This window comes from Epargyreus clarus, unplaced genomic scaffold (genome assembly GCF_041222505.1).
Source record: "Epargyreus clarus isolate Ecla_fem2 unplaced genomic scaffold, WU_Ecla_fem_2.2 ptg000029l, whole genome shotgun sequence".
NCBI lineage: Eukaryota > Metazoa > Arthropoda > Insecta > Lepidoptera > Hesperiidae > Epargyreus > Epargyreus clarus.
In genome coordinates, this window is record NW_027332235.1 from 2,160,360 (window position 1) to 2,181,858 (window position 21,499).

General features: G+C 34.9%; 1 protein-coding gene across 1 annotated transcript; it reads left to right on the forward strand.

The window, feature by feature from the left end:
- The first annotated feature begins 732 nt into the window (after positions 1–732).
- On the forward strand, positions 733–20,399 carry LOC140754466 (uncharacterized). Its single transcript, XM_073089484.1, has 8 exons — positions 733–1,098; positions 2,622–2,706; positions 10,254–10,396; positions 13,609–13,774; positions 14,285–14,415; positions 14,885–15,022; positions 19,487–19,664; positions 19,975–20,399. Exons 2-8 carry the CDS (start codon positions 2,635–2,637, stop codon positions 20,122–20,124), a joined length of 978 nt encoding a protein of 325 aa, XP_072945585.1. The 5' UTR covers positions 733–1,098; positions 2,622–2,634; the 3' UTR covers positions 20,125–20,399.
- Positions 20,400–21,499: the final 1,100 nt, after the last annotated feature.

Below are 21,499 nucleotides of genomic sequence, written 5' to 3' on the forward strand. Positions count from 1 at the left end.
TACTCTTCGTTGCTATATTAAAGATTTTTAGACTTTTGAACTAGATTAACATTGTCTTATCTTATTGATATTATTGCAATAACAAAAAAAAAATCAATTATAGTGTATTTTAACTATTTGACCTTTTATGTATTACATTTGCAGAATTTTGGCATGTTTACGAGTATGGGTGTGAGAACTTAATAAATTGTTGCTCAAAATTAGAGTTAAGTAACAAATATTTTTGTTATTTCTGGATAACGTAATTTATTTCTGCATAACGTAAATAATTTCTGGATAACGTAATATCATCAAAAATAAGTCAATCTAAGAGCATTGTGAAGTTGATAGTTTTTTAAGATTCTATAGATATAGTACTCCGTTAGTTTAACGCCTATATTATTTTTCTTGACATAGTAAAGTATAGTAAATATCAGAATTTGTTTGCAATAAACTAAAAAAGGATCATCGCTTACAAGTTGATAACTTGATTTTGTAAACCTGAGTAATGTTAAACTAAGTTTAATTTCTATTCGAGTATTAATTATAGGGCTTACAATTTCGGTCGAATCATTCGTTTTAAATTGTATCACATGGCCTCACTACTCAATAGTAAGCCGGCGGCGTGGTTCAATTTGGCATCCGGCTGGCTTCAAGTTCAAATCTTCAATCGGCTTCATTCATTAGTCGGTCAGTGATGTACTTGCGTAGGTTGCGTCACTAGCGTGCATGCGTTAAAACTGATAGCCGATAGGTATTATCAAGTCTCCACTTTCGAGTTTTCTTCTCAGAACGTTTCGGCTGTTGCTTGTTTATATTACTTTTAATAAGTTCTTCATTGCCGTTTATTGAAAACCTACAAATAATTCATAAAATAAAGTTTATGGGATAGTGACGTGCTGTTTCAATAAAGTATAATTTATATTGGTATAACAGTTCTCGTAACTGATACATCAGTGCCGATTACCCGAGTAGTTAATTTATAAACTCTTCATGTGAAGATGAAGTTAGATTGAAGTGAATTCCATTCTACGATTAACATTGCTTTTCACATTACATACCCACTTCTTAAGAGGATTGTGGCGTATCTTAACCGTGTTAAGTGCCTATTTTAAAAATGTAAGTAATATTTTGTTCTAAATTTGAAAAGTCATATTTTTATGTTTACCAAGTTCCTTTTTTAAACGTGAGAGAATTCAGTTCCTGTGAAGTTGTAATTTAATCATCTGGTGGTTTGGACTTTGGTCTATCATTTCTACTTGTCGTTATATTATTCAGATGTAATTTTATTTTATAAATGCTGAGATGAGATACAACTTGCTTGCGTGGCTACTATTATTTTATTTAAAACCCCAGATATTTAAAAAAAAGACAAGGGTTTAGAATATTAGAATTCCTTACAAACAAACTGACACTATAATTATAATTTATTTGAATTTGTGTAGTAATTGGATTTTATTAAGAGTGGGTTGCAGCAAGGCCAAACCATAGTTTATCTGAGTGTTTTGGTATTAAATTAAATGCATATCAGTAAATAAATAATACATTTTAAATAGAAAATATCTATGTAATTGTCTTTTCTATACAAAATGTTGCATCTGTGATTGTTATCATTAAACATGGTACATTTTCAAGGTGACAGATGAACCCAGTAGTGAAACAACTAATAGCTAAGGCAGTGGCCTTAGCAATTACTGCTTTATGCTTAGCAGTGCTGTGCTTGTGCTGCTGTTCTACTTTGAATTTGAAAAATGTAGTAATAGTTTCTGATTTATTTTTAGTGATTTGTGCTGCTGTTGTAGTTTAAAAGATGTGGTGAGGGCTTAACCAATGTATACCATGATGGCAAGGCATCAGTGTCAGACACTGCTTCTCTGGTAGTGATCACTTATAATCAGATTGTCGTAGGTCATGCTGCATAAGAAAATTAAACATAATTTCTTAAGATATACATACTTTATTTTTTTATCTCCTTAATAAATAGAGTACGTGAATTTTAAAACGAATTATTATATACATGTATTTGTTAACTTTATTTTTGTATTTCTTAAAAAAAAAGGTCAGTGCTTTAATATTTTTTGGGGTGACTTATCTCGAAAATGCAAATATTTGGACTGAACAAGGTGTATGGTGATAACATTTTGCACACAATCTATTTGACAGATTTTGCTCTAAAAATATGTTAAATCTACAAATTATAAACTTTATTATGTCTAAATGTCATTTTTGACAAATTTCAATAATTATTATGGAAAAAAATACCTTATTTGTAACCCTATCTATGCCTTCCACGTAGTAGGTACTTGGCATGGCTGTAGCAAGGTGCTTCATGTTTCCAAACCTTCCATAAGGTTTATTAACTACTGTCCAATGATTACAACCAACAGATAAAATATGCTTACCAGCCTGAATAGCTATTAGTAGCCAACCACCATACTCCTGTGTCAATAATAAACACAATGAGATAGGTAATGACATCAATGACTAAACAGGAATATCTCGCAATACATATCTACTTAGTTGTTTTTCTACTTTTATAAACAGTTATTGGTTGTAAGAACTAGTTAAAATCAAATATTACTACTATCATAAGTATTTTTAACAATAATAAATTAACATTTGTACTTGGAATCTTGTTCCAGATAAACTACAGTAATGGGGCTGTTCAGGACAGTAGTGTCACTGGCTGTTCATAACGGAAAGGTCGGATTGAGGAATAATGGGAAGGTGAGTACATATACATACAGAAATGCTATGACATCTAAAAGATGAGAATTTTTCGAGTGACTAATGCTATTAAATAATAATCGAACTGAATCAATTATTACTCATCGCAGATCAAAACTCGTCAAATTGATTCAGAAAGTTCAAAGATTAGAATGCACTGTACATTGATACTGCACTAGCGTAGCGAAAAAATTCTAAGTCTATGGTACTAACTGTACTATACATTTTGTAGTATATTTTTTAGTTGTAAGTTTTAGTTTAGTTTAGTTTTAGTTGTACAAGTAAACATGTAAGTGCTATATATAAAGTACAGAGATCTCAATTAAATATAACTTTTTCTTAATTTAAATATGTACAGTTTTTATGCAAATTTTATACAGTTAATAGAATATGAATAATAGATTATTAGATGCTATGTTATGCATACTAACTTATAACTGCTTGTTGTACTGAATGCCGTTTAATTAATGTTTATTATCCTGTATGGCATTTGTGGCCCTTAACAATACAGCAATTGACAATCTTTTTTACTAAAAAAATAATTTACCATCTCCCTGTAAAATAATATAACATGTTTAAATATTTTAATAGGCAGTTTTAATGATTACTGTTGAAATTTAATCTTTTTTTATAGATACACAAAAATTCATTAAACAAAAAAGTATGTAGTTTTTTTGGACAAACATTAGAAAAACGTACTGAACTGGTTTTTCTATAGATAAATATTTGTTTTCATAGTTAATAGATGTATTGTGATGATGTATACTATTAAGAAAATAACTATAAAATACATTCTAGTTAGAAAATGTGTACTGCAGTGCTCAAGACCATATTGTCGTATGATATTAAATTCTAAAACTGTATTAGAAAACTGTTGCCAATATACTACAGCTATATAATAGCTGGCATACATTATCTACCTATACACAGTTGCAAATTATTCATGTTGCCAACATTATAAATATGATTGCGTTCTAAAATATACATCAGCTGTTCTGTTGTTATGTATGCATGAATATTTACACTAATCCACAAGCAGTATTTGTATAAGTGTACCTAGAAATATGAATATGAATTGAAATACGATAAATTATGAAGACACCTTCCCTATCCTAAAGACCAGTGATTTTCAAAGTGTGAGTTCGGGCAAGTTAAACGCTAAACGCTTTCTACACTCACGGCCCCACACAAGGATGCCCTGTGTCGTGGGTGCCATGGACACAGACAAATACACAAACACCCAGACTCAGAAATCTAAATTCATCATTTAGATATCTGTCTGGTCGGGGAGCGAACCCGGGACCCTTTGCGCGTCAGTTTTAGGGGGCGATTATGCCAGTATTCTCAGCTTTACGATGCCCCGAAATACAAGAACCATTTCGCCCTGAAGTCATCAACCAATTTCTGAAACAGATTATACATATAGGAAAATCTTAAGGGAGCCTTACAAAATAATTTATTTATAAGTCCATGGGACGCAACAGACGGTAAAGAAGCAAGTTTAAGAACCTCTTCTTTAGAGGATTCAGTTTATTCATAATACATAACGCATAATTTATACACTAAAGAAGATGAATACAGAGTATTGTGTATTGTGACAAACAAGGTACAAAAGGCAGTCTTATTGCTATTGCTTGCGGAGTTCGAAAACGATCCTTATCGGGCCATTTTTGTGTAGAGAACATAAAAACAGTAATAAAGGATATATTTATATGCACACAAGCTGTTTACGTCGTTATCGTCAACGAAATATATTGAGCGCCGACTTCTTAACTATATACTTAACAAACATTTATTTGAATTATTTTTTACTTTTTCTAGTGACAAAAAGTCGGTATTTTTTATTGACCTTTTTTATGGTTACTTTCTATTAAACTGAACGAAAATCACGTATATTTTAACGGAAATTAATTTATACACATAATAATATACTCGTATTATATCATTATAGAATTTGTAATTTTGTAAAAATGAAATCAACTAAACAAATTAATGATTGGGGGCCTCCATTCAACTTTTCGCCTCGGGCCACCGACGACCTTGGTCCGCCACAAGACCTACCTTTTCTTTTTGTTTACGAGGGGGAAACCTTCAAAAGGTACCCGGTGCCTTGGGAGTGATGGAGGTGGCCGTCCTCGGCGCTGCGTAGAGGGCTCTGGGATCTCCAAAGGAACGCAACCGGAGTCTTAGCGCATTGCCCCGTTGGGCTCCGCCCTGGTGAGCTTGGCGCTCGCCACACCGTCTGGTGCGTACGACGGTATGCGACCACACATACAGCCGTCCTTTCTGGGGCCGCTGGCTGGGCCGTTCGAGCCCTCTTTTAGGCGCCTCTTACGACAGGCAGGGGTTACCATAGTCCTATTCTGGTCCCGAAACTACAGGGACACAGCGTCGGGGGCCTTTACGTACGCCCGAGGCGACTCCTCCTCCGAGGCCACAAGACCTACCTTAGACCTATGCTACACAACTAAATTTTATTTGTATTCAATTGAATTCATACTAAAAAACTACTTAGTGTTGTTGGAAAAGTTCATTTACAAAAAATACCTATGTTGTCGTAAAATGAATACCTTTACATCATAATAAGTGAAACCATCTTGACCTAATGTTTTACATAATAACGCATCACGCTGACGCTTTCTCTCATAGATCCATACTAAATTTCCGTCTCGTGGGTCATGGACACAGGCAGTTCTCAAACCCCAAAATATCTTAATTATATCTGTTTCTTTAGAAGTCGAATCGAACCTAGTGTCTTCTATATCTCATCGATATTGTCGACACACAAGGAGCACAACAACACCCACGCAACAGGGCCCAAACCCATACCAGAAATCTTAATCTTTATTGTACGCTTGACCGGGGAATGAACCCGGAAATCTTTACATAATGCCGGTAACAACGGCGCCATGCATACATACGCCTATATAAATAGCGGTTGGCAATAAGCACCACGCCACGCGCCATCAACACATCTACACACACACATGCACTCCCACACAAAGATGCACGGGTAGTTGTAGTTGCAAGCTCACGTGGTCGGTTCGCAATGGAAATTTCCGTAACACTACATACTCTACATATGTTGTGTATCGATAAGACCAATGTGTAGGTTAAGGTCGTATTTATGTGTTTCAGTCAAGACGACGTAATTAAATGTTACTGCAACGGAGAAATGTACTAAAGTCTGTAGTTCAGTGTCTTACAATATGTAATGAATATGTTTATCCGACATAGATAAAATGAGAGGCATAAATAATTGGCCAAGTGCGAGTCGAACTCATATTGGCTTGCTTGGTGAACTATGTCCTATGCCGTCCTTAAGGGCACAGGCAGGGAGCACGTGCCCAGAGCCCCCGCTGTAAGCGGGGCTCCAGAAAGCAAATATTCGCTTACACAATATGCTAAGATTTCTGTTTTACTTTTCTAAATTAAAATGTCCATCATTGCCTAGTGAGGTTTAGTTAGGTTGACGGCAGTGGGCCAGTAATGAGTTGACGACAATGTAATAGTCGCAACGTTCTATTATATTGATATATCTAATATCTAAATATGTTCATTCCAATCCCAAGGTCCAATGTCACGGCTATCCACAGACTCGACTATTATGAGTCTAACGAAACCACGCACGTTGTAAACTCGTGCTCTTTGCTATGCATTTTGCGATATGAGTTTACATTGTGTAGGATGGCTACATCAACAATGTTGCTCGACTAAGGTATACGTAGCTCGTTGGGTTATTTAGCGACTTATAAATAAATAATAAAAAAAAAAACTAAAAACCCGACTGCTTAAAAATATTACATACATGTTTAAAAATGTAACATCTTCAATTAGACGAATAAAACGACACCTTATAATCCGTCAAGCTGTTTAGAAGTATATTTCAGATCTTTTGCACTCGTGTGAAGAGACCCGTGCCATGTGGGTAATGGCAAAACAGATTGGACATCACCACTGTCCCCTCTACACACATATTTGAGCCAATGTGTCTCCTATGTCTGGGTCTGGGTATCCTCTCAGAATGAGAAGGGTTTTGGGAAAAGCCCGCCACTTTAGGCAGGCGGATTGGAGACATACCTTAGATAACTTTTTTGAAGAGACTTCTTTGTAATTGAAATTTCCAAGCAAGCAAGTCATTTAGACGCCTTATTACTTCTAATCAGTACCTAAATACAAACGTAGCGTTTAACCTAAACCATGTATACAAGGTTGAATTGCCTATAGAACTGTACTACGCTTATTTGCGTCGCAAACTGCGTTTCAGCCATTAGGAAGTGCATCGAAAACGCTGTGTACATTGCAAATAAAGGATCGATTGTTTTGTTTGATTCATTTGCTAGGTAGTAGGTAATCGGTTGACACTGAACCTTGAACTTGTTGAAGATACTGGTTGGATTGTAATAGAAGGTGAAACAGGCTTGCTGTAATTAAAACAAGTTCATATACCATACGATGGGACAGAAAATAATACAACGTATAGGGCATAAAATACAATCAGAAGCATCTTTATCGTTCATGTTTTTTTTCCTCATAACAGTGGTGTGTAACTGCTGTGTTCATTTAACACAACATTTTTAAATTGTACAAAATTCTACACCTTTTCTGACTCAGTATTATAGCCAAGATTTCAACGGTCAAAACCCAGATTTTGAATTTTGCTCCCTTAAAAACCTACAATCCATAATTATTTCTAACGTTCTAGGGCGCCAGGGTATTATAAATCTGCTCTCCTTACACTTATAGGTGCGGGAATGGGATTTACGAGTTTATCCACAGTTTACCCCAGGCAGCTACCAAGCAGATTCCAAAAATCATAGAGCGTTTATTTCGAAATTAACTTTCTGACTCTCAGAACCGGGCTGATATAACGTGAAATGCCACTTTGATTTAGAAATAGATTCAGTGTTTATAGTTTATCTTGTTTCTATTTTATCTATTATTGATAACGCGGCACGTGTTACCTACTTTTAAAGCTGTGATTTATTTAAAAATCGATATGATTGGTATTTAAAAAATGTGCATAACTATGATTGTTGTAACAGTTCATACTAAAAATAAAATAAAAGCGGATCCATATACAGTGTAAACTCTTTATAACGTCATTCTCTATAACGAAAAACTCTCTATAACGTAGAAATAAGTTCAATTGGTTGGTTTACATTAAAACCCATACATTGATTCACTCTTTATAACGCAACAGTCACTCTCTATCACGAAGAAATACGTTCATAGTTAGACGAGAACAATATTTTTACACTGGAATTGTTTTATAAGCAGCTAAAAAAACTAACCTTTTGAGGTGCCGAAAGTTTTAAGAAAGATTACGGGGTTCATAAACGGCCGTTTCGCTTTTGTTCTTGTTATTTGCCTTAACACGTGTGCCATTATTCTTAGATTTCATTGTCTGCAGGAATTTGTCTGTCTAAGTTACTATACATACCATGGTCACCTATCGCGTATTATCAGTTGTAAATCAACTTTGAAATTGTCAAGATGGCCAGTAAGCATTAAAGAATCGAAAAAGTGTGACAGAAATTATTGCAATTGGTTTTGGGTTGATTTTTTCTCCTCCCTCCCTATAACGAAAACTCTCTATAACGAATAAATATGCTCGGTCCCTTGAAATTCGTTATAAAGAGTTTACACTGTATCTATGTATATATGTATGACAGGAAACCGGTATTTTTGGCGTTTTACACTTAATCTTTTAAACCATAGGTAATCGGTAAATAGAGACATTTTAAATTTATTTAATGTGATAAAAATACGAAACCTTAAAAAATATGTTTTTGCGGTACGGAACCCTTCGTCTGCGAGTTCAACACCAACTTAGCCAGTTTAATATTTGTGATATCTTTATTCGTATCGTTGTTTTGACGGTGGTCTGTTATCAATATACCAATAGTTTGGACTTTGCACTTTACCTGAAACTGATAAGTCTGTATGAGTCAAGCTTAAGTCTATATTTATAGTTACAATTTATATTACAAATACTACCAGATTCCTATTAAAACGATGAATTTGGGAGGCTTTTTTGTAGGAGTGTAAGTTGGTTCATGTTTGCCCGAGTACAATCTCGAGATAGACAGGTTAAAAAGGTGGTAAAACTTTGTGGATTGATTGCAGCATCACCGATACGGCTAGTTCTGTATTTTTGTCATTTTTATATAACATTTGAAATTGTATAAGATTTTATTGTTTTGGTAATTCACAACATAAGTTAAGTGTGACAGCAATTGCGCGAATCCTAGCACTTGCCATTTTTTTTGAGAAAAATAGCTGGATGGAATGAATAGTAAAAATCATTTACTATAATAATAACGTTAATTATATTAAATAAATACACAATAGCTTGTTATTATCTTATAATTATTACTTCACTAGCTTATTTATACCCGTGGGCGTCATTTTTAGAAAATATTTTTTTGATATTATAATTATTAGCATTGATAACTCAGTGGTATCTTTTTCAACCTTGCGAGTCGTAGAACTACTATCCTAGACTGGATTTGCAAGCCCTATGCATAAATAATTTGTCTGAACGATACTAGAAAGTACCATGAAAAATATGCAATCGTGCATATGATATTCGAATATGCAAGGTTTTTCAACATCGGCATAATGTTCTAAAAGTTGTGAAAATTCTTCTAAGCATAGAGATAATTTGGTAAGGGTGGAGAACTTTGACCTAAACTTTATCAGTTATTAAACTTTATCAGTTATCTAGAATCTTTAATCTAGGCATTATTTAAATAAATATAAAATCAAATGTGCATATTTATGTGACTAAATATTTTATATTGCAAAATTCTAAACACAGGAACAATAGGTCTTTATATAAAGAATAATAAATGTATTTATATTTAAAATGTTCATTAAATAAATACTTAATGTTGTAATTATTTCGTCACTTTATTATTCATAAAATTAACGGTTGAAATTAGATAAATATACAAATATTAAAAGGTCTTTTTCACCACCAATGACGTTACAATTAAAGCCTCGATCTTCCATACAGACTATAATACTGAAAATTATTATACTAATTTCTATACGGAGTATATATGTGGAGAGTTTGTAATTGATCATTATGTTGAAAATGATAATCGATTTCATATAGCGCTGGAATTACTAAGATATACGATTTACTACGATAGTAGTTTCATTCGGTTTGGAGTTTGGAGTTCGATGGGTGGCCGCTGGTGCTTTTATATGCGCTTTTGTGCTTCCCAGGGACGTAAAGCTGTCTATCTGACCCTGTTGTTATCATTGGATAGCAGGCGTTGTCGAACCAAATAAATACGGCCCAGGGAGGAGAGGAAGATATGGGTTATATCCTTTACAATTTGGCATTAGCTTCATGACGTAATATGTTACAATTCAGTTGTTTAGTAGTAATACCGAGCGGTGGATTATGGCCTAGTCCTTCTCATTCAGATAAGAGACTCGTGCCCAGCAGTGGTACAGTAAAGGGATCATGATGAACTCAGAGCTATCAGCTCATGCTCAGCAGTGGAACATAATATGTGATTGATTGCCACCAGGTGTCACTCCGTCCGTTGTTGTCGTGCGCTCCCGTGGCGATGGTCTGCAGTGACCGTGGCGCGCACTCGCAGGACATCACTAAGAATATCCAGTACATCACCAATGACAAGGTGAAGATCACCACCGATCCGAAGACTATGAAGTAAGTAACTTTGTAAAAACCATTGTGATTCGAATCCGGAGTCTGCTGCATCTGTTTATGTCTTGTGATAACAGTAGTGTGAAGTGGTGCTGTGTTCTTAGAGGGATGTGGTGTGTGATATGCGAGATATTTATATTGGACGTTCCATATAAAAAAAGGTGTTAGAACCAATATGGGAGATGGAAGTGTGTTGATGTCGGCTGACATACATATAAGGCGATCATCTTAGTCTTCAGAAGTGGCAACACATCTGTAATCAGCCTTATATATGTATAGAGTTGGTTATAGATGTTCATGGGTGGCAGCGACTACACGTCATCAGGTGGATTGCAAGCTCGTATACTATGTCAATTTTATAATGATAATATATACTTATAAAATACTATAATGTTACCCCAAGCAAAGCTTAATCTTTAGATAAAGTAATCTTATATATTAACTGACAATAGCGCATTACATGTGAAATCCATAATCATACACATTATATCGGTATTTATCCTAATAAATTTAAAAATTTCAAGCTCATTTAGCTCAAAAAATGTTAACTAATAATGAACAATGGTACAAAATTATTAAAATCGTGTATTGTCATCGGTTTTCGATATTTTTTCAAAATTTTGAATTAAACTGATCGTTCAAAGTGGATAGAAATCGGGTTCAAAGATTCCGTTATTCTGTTACATACATACATACATATGTATGTATGTAGCAGAGTAGGTACGTACATACAACCCAAGCTAATAAAAGCGTGTTATAATGTCCATACTTATGTGCTTGAGTAATTGTATTTCAAAATAATCGTTACACAAATAGTGTTATATGCTTTTAAGGTCTAATTTAAATGTATTGTGAGACAATTAGATGTGGGTCAACAGAACTTTAATTATTCTATATTGAGGTGTAGGGATGTGCCCTAATTAGTATAATCTCAATTGCTAATGGTCAAACTTTGGCCTTTACGCCAGATTCAAGTGAAGGACCAATTACCTACAAGTATCAATATGTGTTGGACTAATAGGTCATTTCACTCAATTGTGTTCTCGCTGTGTGAGTAAACTACGTATGAATAGAATATGTGTGCGTGTAATAAATGATTAGGTATAAATAGAATCTATCTATTTTAATAATTTAAAGAAATTTTCAAATATAATATACGCTTTTCGAAACATCTATGTATTCGTAAATATGCAGAAAAAATCAGAACTAAGTATTTGTGAATCTTAACTTACAACGGAAATTGAGACATTGAGATCTAAAATGAACAAAATTCTTAGCACAGTTTTTTTTTTAAATAAACGCCTTTTTTGTTTTTAGGATGGTTATGTATCCTTTGTATATTATGTGTGTTGAATTGAAAGTTCAATTAATTGCTTACATTTTCTTCATTACTTCGGCGAAAACATATGAATACAGAGACAGATAGAAGGAAAAGTAAAAATCATAAGACCGGAATTTGGCTGGCCGCACTACAGTGCGTTCTCTATAAAATAAGTAGAATGGAAGACTTGTTGTTTGTATGACGATTGTTGTGTCAGCACTTTGGAACTGCAAACAAACACATACACATCTATCTACACATTAGTATAATGGAAATGATGACAATACAATAATACGTAATTATTGAAAACGTATTGGTTATAAACAAATCGTATTGGTTAGAAACTGTATCAGTAGAACAAGTAGGAAGAGAAACAAGACGTGTTGTTTAAACACAGTAGATGCGTCAGCTCTTTCAGACTGCATACATAGACAATTAGACACGCACACATGCATCGGGCGCTAGTGATTAAAATAATCAATACCTACGTATTAAACGAGTTTACGATCATTTTATAGTCACACTAGCTTTTACCTGCGGCTTTGCACGCAGTCAGAGGTTTTTATCTATCCCTCGGGAACGGTTCATTGCTTCAAGATAAATTTATCCCTAAAAATAGGAATAATAGTGATATTAAAATAATAACATAAAATTTAAATAATAATTTAAAGGTGGTAGAACATTTATGGTTCAACTCCGCGGCACCACCGCCACGCCACACCTATTTCTGCCTCATAACAGCAACGCTAAGCGCTGCTATGTTTTGATTTAAAGGGTGTGGTAAGGGTGACATACCTTTCCGAGGCGTTCCAGCTTAGTCCTCAGGGGTAGCGGCGCTTCAGTGGCCGACGTCAGATATCTAATCCTATCTGGGGTTGATTACATGGTTGTCCATGGGCGGCAGTAGCCATTTATCATCAGGTGGACTGCATGCTCGACTGCTACTTCTACATTATATAAAAAAAAAATTAAAATATTAAAATTTCTGAACCCATGATAAAACCTGCATACGAAATTTCATGACAATGACGCATGTAGTTAAGGCGTGAAAGGTACAAATATATAAATTCACAATCGCATATTTATAATATTAGTTAGGATCTGCATTTTTTTGTGGTCAGATGTGTACATATCTACGTGTACTTTTAGCCTGTTATCTCTGTAATCATGACTTCCCGTCGGCTGTACGGAGACCGTACCGGTGATACTAATTAGTTGCATTGTCCCAGAAATAAACGTGTATTATGCTTTTATGATTGCTACTGCACCATTTCAATTTTTATGAACGCGCAAACGGATTTGTAATACACATTTTTTTACGCCTAAAATTCAAAATTTCTATGTGATTGAAGTACCAAATGAAATGCTGGCATTATACTTGATGTTAATTGTTTTTTGATGCCCATAGATAAGAAAGTGACAAACTATAAAACTATGTTTGTCACAAGTTCACAACACTCACAAGATAATCAACTATAAATTTATTTATTTATTTTTAATTTAAAGTGGGATTTTTTCGCTGGGCGAACACATCATCCCGTACAAACAAACTATTAAGCAATTCATCTCATAAATTCTCATAACATTGTATAAAACGAGTACATACTTTTAATCGCGCACATACGGAGTTTCTTTCGCCACTTCCTCTCCATAACGAACCACTTTCCAAAGCGGTAGTTTTTGTTAATGTTCGAAAAAAATCAATATGAATCAATTTTAAATACATATTTAACATTTTAACTATAAATGTCACAGGAGTTAAACCTAACGGCAGAGGCACTTACATATGAGGTGTACATCATGCAGTAGGTAATTTTCAAAAATCAAAGTTTGTGTCTAGGATTTGACTGCAACTTTTTGGATCTCCAATATTTAGAACCATGGTGATTCCCAGGTTCGACAAGCAGCTGAACAGGCCGACGTGCATCATGATCAACTGGCTGCTGGCGCGGCAGAAGCACGTGATGAAGTACGCTAATCTCTACCTGGAGCAGGGCTTCGACGTCGTCTCCGTGTCCTGCACACCCTGGCAGCTCATGTGGCCGCTGAAGGGCTCACAGGTAGGAAGTCATGTCATAAATTAGTTACCTCTGATGTCAAAAAAGCTCATGTGGCCGCTGAAGGTCTCACAGGTAGGAAGCGAGTCATATCATAAATTAGTTATGCCGTATTAAAAACTTTTTGCCCTTTTACCACTGACCTCGTTATTAAATCGTAATAATCATTTTCATTGATCTCTCGCATATTCGAGTATGAGGGGGTTAGATCTTTACTCAAAGGGTCTGAACTTTTGCTTATACGTTTGGTTTGAATAATAAACTTAGTGACGTTATTCTATATCATATATATATAATAGATTTGAATTTGATCTTTTACTGCCTTAAAATGGGTAGGAACAAATGATCGACGGTAACAGAAGAGGTACTCCAATACGGTGGATCTCCAAGATGGTGGGCGATTTATTTACTATGACCCTCGTTATGAGTATTAAATGAACGGGTTTTCTAAGAAGACTACTTAAAAAGTTTGTTTTCAAGCCTTTTGTCATTTTTTTTCTTTATTTCTCGTAGTTAGTGGCGGACGATCTGATCAAGTTGATGGCTGCGAACGAAAATGATCAGCCGATGGTTGTGCACGGGTTCTCGGTGGGCGGCTACCTGTGGGGCGAGGTCTGCGCGCACGTCATGAAGGACAGGGACCGGTGAGTACTACCGACACTATCCCGGGATCTGTCGGTTGGGTTAGGTTAGGTTAGTACAATTGACTATCATAAGTGAGACAGGTACTGCGTGTGATTCGTTCGATTAGGTTAGTAGAATTTACTAACATAAGAGAAACAGGTACTGCTACTGTACTAATGGTATTTTTTTTTAATCAAGTCGTACTATTTTTAGGGCTTTTGGAAATAGTAATGAGAGTAGTATTTTTTACAAAAATCGAGAGAAAAATTTTTACACCATGTATTTTTATTTACATGTTAATTTGTTTATATTACGTTGCGATACGTGCCGAATCGTGTGTTTTTACTAAATACGATAAAGAAATATAACTTCTAATATACATACAGGCTTATTTTTACTTATTAAATATCAACTATTTATTAGCTTCAATGACTATCAGATGACAAACCCAATTTCTTTTATAATAGGAGCAAATATCCCAAATTTCAGGTACCAACCGATCTTGGACCGCATAGCGGCGCAGGTGTGGGACTCTGCCGCCGACATCACGGAGATCACGATCGGGGTACCAGCAGCTGTGTTCCCCAAGAACAAGATCATGCAGAAGACCCTCAGGGCTTATATGGAGTGAGTCACATTTTATTTGTTTTAGGAGACAGGCCTGTTTATGGTTTTGTATAGCTAAACACCTGTTTCTGGCTAATAACATTATGAAGCTGCTTTGTTCGGTTTGAAGTGTGAATTAAGGAAGATCATATCATATAGTAATATCAGGACTTCTAATATAGTTCACATAAATACCAAAATGTGGTTGAGGTCACTCAAGCGATTTTTCATATAATAGACATTTATTATTTCCGTAAGCAAACATCATTTAGCTGGTCCTCAGTACCCTTATCATAGGATAAGATAACAAGTATTTTCGCCGACTTCAAATAAACCATTACTTTGACCTCTCTCCTACTCCCCACTTAATAAATCTATAATTATGTTCATAATTGACTGCAACCCTTTTTTATTTCTCCCGTCTTGTCAGGCCACCCCTAATTAGATCCTTACAATTGAAAAAAACCGTATTCCGCCACATTGATTCAATTAAATCAGAATAGGAAGAGAAATTAATATATCTGTCGTACGATTTCATAATAAATTATGGCGCGCTTGTCCGAGCATGCAATGCATGCATGCTATTCGGTTACTATGTCGTTACACTCCGCGGTAGCATGACTAATAAATATAACACAATCTTAATATACGAGAAGCTCCGATATCTGAACGTAGATGAATAAAATACATAGATAGATCTCTCCTAACAAGAAACTCACCAGTTTTGAGAATTTAAATTGTTGCGTAAATAAAGTTTTGCCACATCTCCGTGCTAAAATGTCCCTGAAATGTTTGACATACTTATTTATTTATTACATAAATTACATTACTTAATTAGGTATGTAATTTTTCCCTAATAATGTTTTTTATTTGTTGAGAATTCAAAATATAACTGACAAAACAGCGTTTTGTGGCTTTATCCAATTTCGACGTAGTGAAGTATCTTTCTATTATACTTATCAAAGTATCCGACAATAAAAAGTGTAACAAAATCGTATAAAAAGGCAAATTGGTCGGCACCAGCGCGTGAGGCCTTGAACCCCAAGTTAGAGGATATTGGACGTTGGTCCGCGGTTGTAATCTTATGTCTATGACGATAAATAGAGTTGAAATTATTAAGTATTAACTGTAATTTAAAAATTAAATTGTTGTTTGAAAGCCTCGATGGAAAAAGAGGTGATAAAAACTTATGTTATACTTGTTTGTGGCATCATAGGTTTATCATTATAGTGGATGAACCTATTTGGATTTGAAAAGATTTATATTTTTTATATGAAAAGTATGAGTGTTCTTAGCAGTGATAGCCTAGTGGTTAAGAAACTCGACCTCTCGATCGAGGCATCCGAGGTTCAAACCCCACCTCTTATGTGCGTATTAGAAATTAATTATTACTGGCTTAAACGGTGAAGGAAAATATCGTGAGGAAACCTACATACCTGAGAGATTTATCAAAAAAATCTAAAAAGGTATGTGAAGTCTACCAATACACACTTGGCCAGCGCGGTGGACTATGGCTTAAACCTTCTCATTCTGAAAGGAGACCCGTGCCCAGCAGTGGGACAATAATGGGTTGATGATGATGAGTGTTCTTAGCAATAATCATCATCCGCATCGTCATTTAGGAGCACGATTTTTAGAAATAAATATTTTCCGTGGAGAAAAATAAATAACTTTAATAAATGTTTATATATTTCAATGTTACTGATAAAAAGACAGACAGTCAAATATCAAAATTCTATCTTTTCTTATAAAATTCTTGTTACACTCTTTGTGACAAGAACATGTAGAGCAAAGGTCGCAACGTTTTAAAACATCATAATTTATAACCATAAAATAAATCATTACTTTAATTGCTACAAAATTATCTCGTACCTGCCACCCAGAAGGTATAACTATTAAGTTATTAAACTTATTATAATAACATAATGATTATACCTGTCACTTCTTACGTTATTGATAGAATAGCAGCTATTTAACATTAATGACGCATTTGTTTGTAATATATGAGTAACAAACGAGCATGCAGTCCACCTGATAGTAAGTGGCTCCCTCTGCCCATGGACATCTGTAATCAACTCTAGATAGCATTCGATTCCTACCTGAGGTCGGTCACAAATGCGCCACTACCCCTGAGGACTAAGCTGGAACGCTTCGGAAAAGTATGTCTCCATTGCCACACCCTTCAAACCAGAACACAGCAGCGCTTAACACTGCTGATATTTGGCAAAAATAGGCGTGGCGGTAATGCCTCTTACAAAGTGAAGTGTTATTCACTCTGTAGGAGCAAAAGTTGTATTGGTAATTCGCAAATAGCAACAAAGCACGTGTGGCCTTCATGCGATAACATTGACCGTGACCGTATCGGTCGTTTGTCATCATTGCGAATTATTTAGAATGATCGCCTGATATAACTTTTCTATATAAATTAATGTAATTGAAGTGTCTGTATGTAAATTTAAAGTTAAAGACATTTTAAGAAAATATACTTATTTGTACACTTGTTTGCAAGTATTATTTATTTTATTATTATTTATTTTTAATTTAAAGTGTGATTTTTTCGCTGGGCGAACACCTCATCCCGTACAAACAAATTATTATGCAAATCATCTCATAACACTGTATAAAACGAGTACATACTTTTATAAGATTTTAAATTGCGCACATACGGAGTTTCTTTCGCCATTTCCTCTCCATAACGAACCACTATCCAAAGCGGTGGTATTTTGTTAATGTTCGAAAAGAAAAAAAAATAATCAATTTTGAATAAACCAAATTTGAATATGATTTTAGATAAAATAATAATAAAAAAATTAGATAAGAACCCAAATTACTTTTTTGCTAAACCTAAGTCAGCTAACCTAAATAGCACCCTAGCTTCCTCCGACATCGGGGAAGCCAGAATGCTATTCAGATAGTGTGCAAGTAGGTAGGCATTAAATTATCCCTTTATATTATAAGGGTAAGAAAGAGTGAACTTGATGCTTATAGTTTTAAAGTAATAATAATACATAAATGTGATATGCATTTTCGTATTTGAAGTACATAAGTTGTAAACTAAATATTAAGTAATTTTAACTTCATACAAGCAAACAAGTTGTCTCTAAGTTCAATCAGTTAGTCAAACACTTTAATAAACCCATGTAATTTTTTAAGTAATATGAGGTACGTGCTACTTTCCACAGAAATTGTTAATAACAACATTATGGTTTCTTATGTTTCCTCTATGGGTATAATTATTTTTATTAGAATTTCCTAGCACTCATATAATTCTTATATGATTATTTCTTTATGTTTATTTTACGTTGGTAAAGGTTTAACTAGTAAATTGCTTGTAGGGTTAAGCTTTATATATTTTTAAGTAAGTTTTTAAATAAACGCTTAACTTTTTTACCACACAACAGTTGGGACAGTAATGTTTTTCGAGGTTATTTATGTCTCATTCTGTGAGACGGTTTGACGAGTTTTAACATATGAGATGTTGTTTGTTTCGTCTAAATTGTGACAGTGATATAGACTATTTTTAAGCAGTCGAGTTGTTTGTTTTTTTTGTTGATAATTCTCTAGTTTATTAGTTATGTTTTTTTCGGTTACAGTCCGCGCCAAACTGCTAGTCCGCTCAGAACTTGTTGCGAGCAGGTGTAGTCATACAATTTGCTATGGCGACGCGATTCATTTCTATATTCAGAGCGAACTAGCAGTTTTACGTGGATTATAACAGACTTATGGTTCAATTGCATTAAATTTAATAGCGGCGATAATATTAATGCCACAGTGGCCTGGGTTTTATACAATAATCCTTTTAATACATTAACGACGTCACAACGATATCCGACTCATTCGATAAGAAATATTGAATAATATCTGACCTACAAAAGTTTCCTCGCGTTCACCGATAACATTTTATCTAAATAATGCGTATGCACATTGCATATGCGTTTACAAGGTCAACTGATTTTAAGCCTTATTTTCTTGCATGAAAGAATCATGCGAGGAGGTGTATTTTGCAAGTAAATATCATGTCATGTTATTGTTGATTGTGATATTACAAACTTTTATTTAGTTCTGTTAACAATTATATGTATAAATAAATAAAATGATATTTTTTCCAATATTATGAAATAGTTATTATTTTGTTTAATCAGTCTTAGATTACATGGTTCCTATACTGTTAGGACTGTTCCTATCTGACTGAAGTCCTAACTCTGGTATCTGACCGAATGCTTTATTTCAGGAAAGCTATGCGCTGACATCCTATGATCCTAAGCAGTTTAAACCAGTACAAAACAATTTCTCATAGACTTAACAGCCAGAATACTACCCTATCAATAAAACAATAATTTTGTTTTATGATCGGGGTTCACTCTGTAGTTACTGGTCTTTTGCCGCTTCGTCTCCATAAATTTGCAATATAAGGGCAATAATGTTAAAAAATTGTAATGAGTTAACTTTGACTTTTGTTTCTGAACATACTAACGTAATTTCCAGATATCACCTGAAGACGTTCCACGACGCGGCGACGTCCCACTACATCCGCTCGTCGCAGCTGTTCCACACCAACCTGTGCCGCGCGCCCGCGCTCTTCCTGCTGTCCGCCAGCGACCCCGTGGGCGCCGAGCGCAGCAACCGCAGCGTCTACGACAGCTGGGTCAAGATGGGCATTAAGGTGAGCTGACGGAACTCCTCAGATAAGACTGGTATTGAAGTGGAATCAGGTCACGTCAAACAGGTTGGACGAGCATTTACCAGAAATGGTAGAACTCCTAGGTCAAGGTGGGTATAAGATGAGACAAGTGTTGAATAATGATTATAATAACGTATTGTTCCCAAAGGTGAAGGTAATAAGGGCATTGAGGTGGAATTACTGTCTTATAAGCATGTATGACGAGCGTAAACCAAAGGTGGTAGAACTCATGATTTAAATATTTTTTGAAAGAGTATTAAAAAACTAATATTATACACTTATACATCCGCAGTGCACATGGCAGTGCTGGGACCGCTCGCCACACGTGCAACACTTCACGAAGCACCGCGACGAGTATGTAGCCCTCCTGCGAACACACCTCAGGGATAACGTACAACTCGGCAAGCAGGAGCGAGCCCAACGAGCACAGGCCACTGTATAATTAAAATAATATATCGCTGTATAATTAGGTATATTAGTGTATAATTACTGTTATTCGTGTATAAGGTTAGGTTACGACTAATGTTTTGAGTATTGAACTCTTAAGACCCGCGCTCATTGCCTGCACGGGAAGGGTTTTTGTAGACGACGACGAATAGAATTATAACTGTACAGTATGGAAATAAAATTAAAATTAAGATGCACGGCGTGCCTAAGGTAACTTATCTCTGTTTTTGTATTGTCGTTAATCATCATCGAAATTTTTATTCTATCTTCATACTGCTGCTGCGCTGCTGTGTTCCGGTTTGAAGGGTGTGGTAAGGGAGACAGACTTTTCCGAGGCGTTCCAGCTTAGTCCTCAGGGGTAGCGGCGCATCTGTGGCCGACCTCAGGTAGGAATATCTAATCCTATCTGGGGTTGATTACAGATGTCCATGGGCGGCAGTAGCCACTTACCATCAGGTGGACTGCATGCTCGTCTGCTACTCTTATATTATAAAAAAAAAATAAAAAAAATACTGCTCAGTTTCGATTTGTCGGACAATATTCCCTGCTATAGTGTGCCGGCAATAAGAGCCGGTCCTTACAATTCCAGCTCCTAATATTGTAGACATGTATTCGATTTTTCGTATAAGAACGTTTTTATACTTGAAAGAAAACATCGTAATGACATATACATGCTTTCTGATGTTCGAAAAGGTAGGTAAAGTTAACCTAGACCTTTCTTGTTCACAGTGATAGGTTAATGACGACGTTATATTTAATTTGCAATAAACATTCTTCATTACTATTCATGCAAATTGTCCTCGTGTCTTAATATTATTCAGTAAATTAATTCTCTCTGAATATGACATAAAGTACACAAAAAATAAAGTAAAAAAAAATGAGGACCAAACGAAAAAATAATTTGATTTTATTTTCTAAAAAAAAGGCACTGAACTCTTTATACATTTTCTTGCATGTTCAGTGGTTATGTCTACCACAGATTATGTATAATGTCATTGTATACATAATAGTATATAATTTAACTTTATTAGAGAATATTCATATTTTTTTACTCAGGATACTGTTATGATACAACACTTCTGCAAACCATACCACACATAGATGTTGATTTTTAACTGATTAGTTGAATCTTTAATCATCTTTCATTGTGCAATATATTTATATATGTTTTTTAATAGAGGAAAATTATTGGAAAGAAAATGAAAAGCATTTATGGTTCAAACCTTTGTTATTTTGCATAATATAATAAAAAACTTGAGGATTAACTTATTATCCGATCATTAGGCAAAAGTTTCCAGAAAAAGCCTTATGTTGTAACGCCTGTGTAATCTTTCCATTGTTCTGTCTACCACTAATCGACATTGACAATT

Excerpts from the sequence above, each read along its gene's own strand:
- LOC140754466 (XM_073089484.1), top strand. The coding sequence starts at position 2,635 with ATGGGGCTGTTCAGGACAGTAGTGTCACTGGCTGTTCATAACGGAAAG. Across the intron at positions 2,707-10,253 it reads GATTGAGGAATAATGGGAAG|GTGTCACTCCGTCCGTTGTT; the intron begins GTGAGTACATAT and ends GATTGCCACCAG. Across the intron at positions 15,023-19,486 it reads ACCCTCAGGGCTTATATGGA|ATATCACCTGAAGACGTTCC; the intron begins GTGAGTCACATT and ends CGTAATTTCCAG.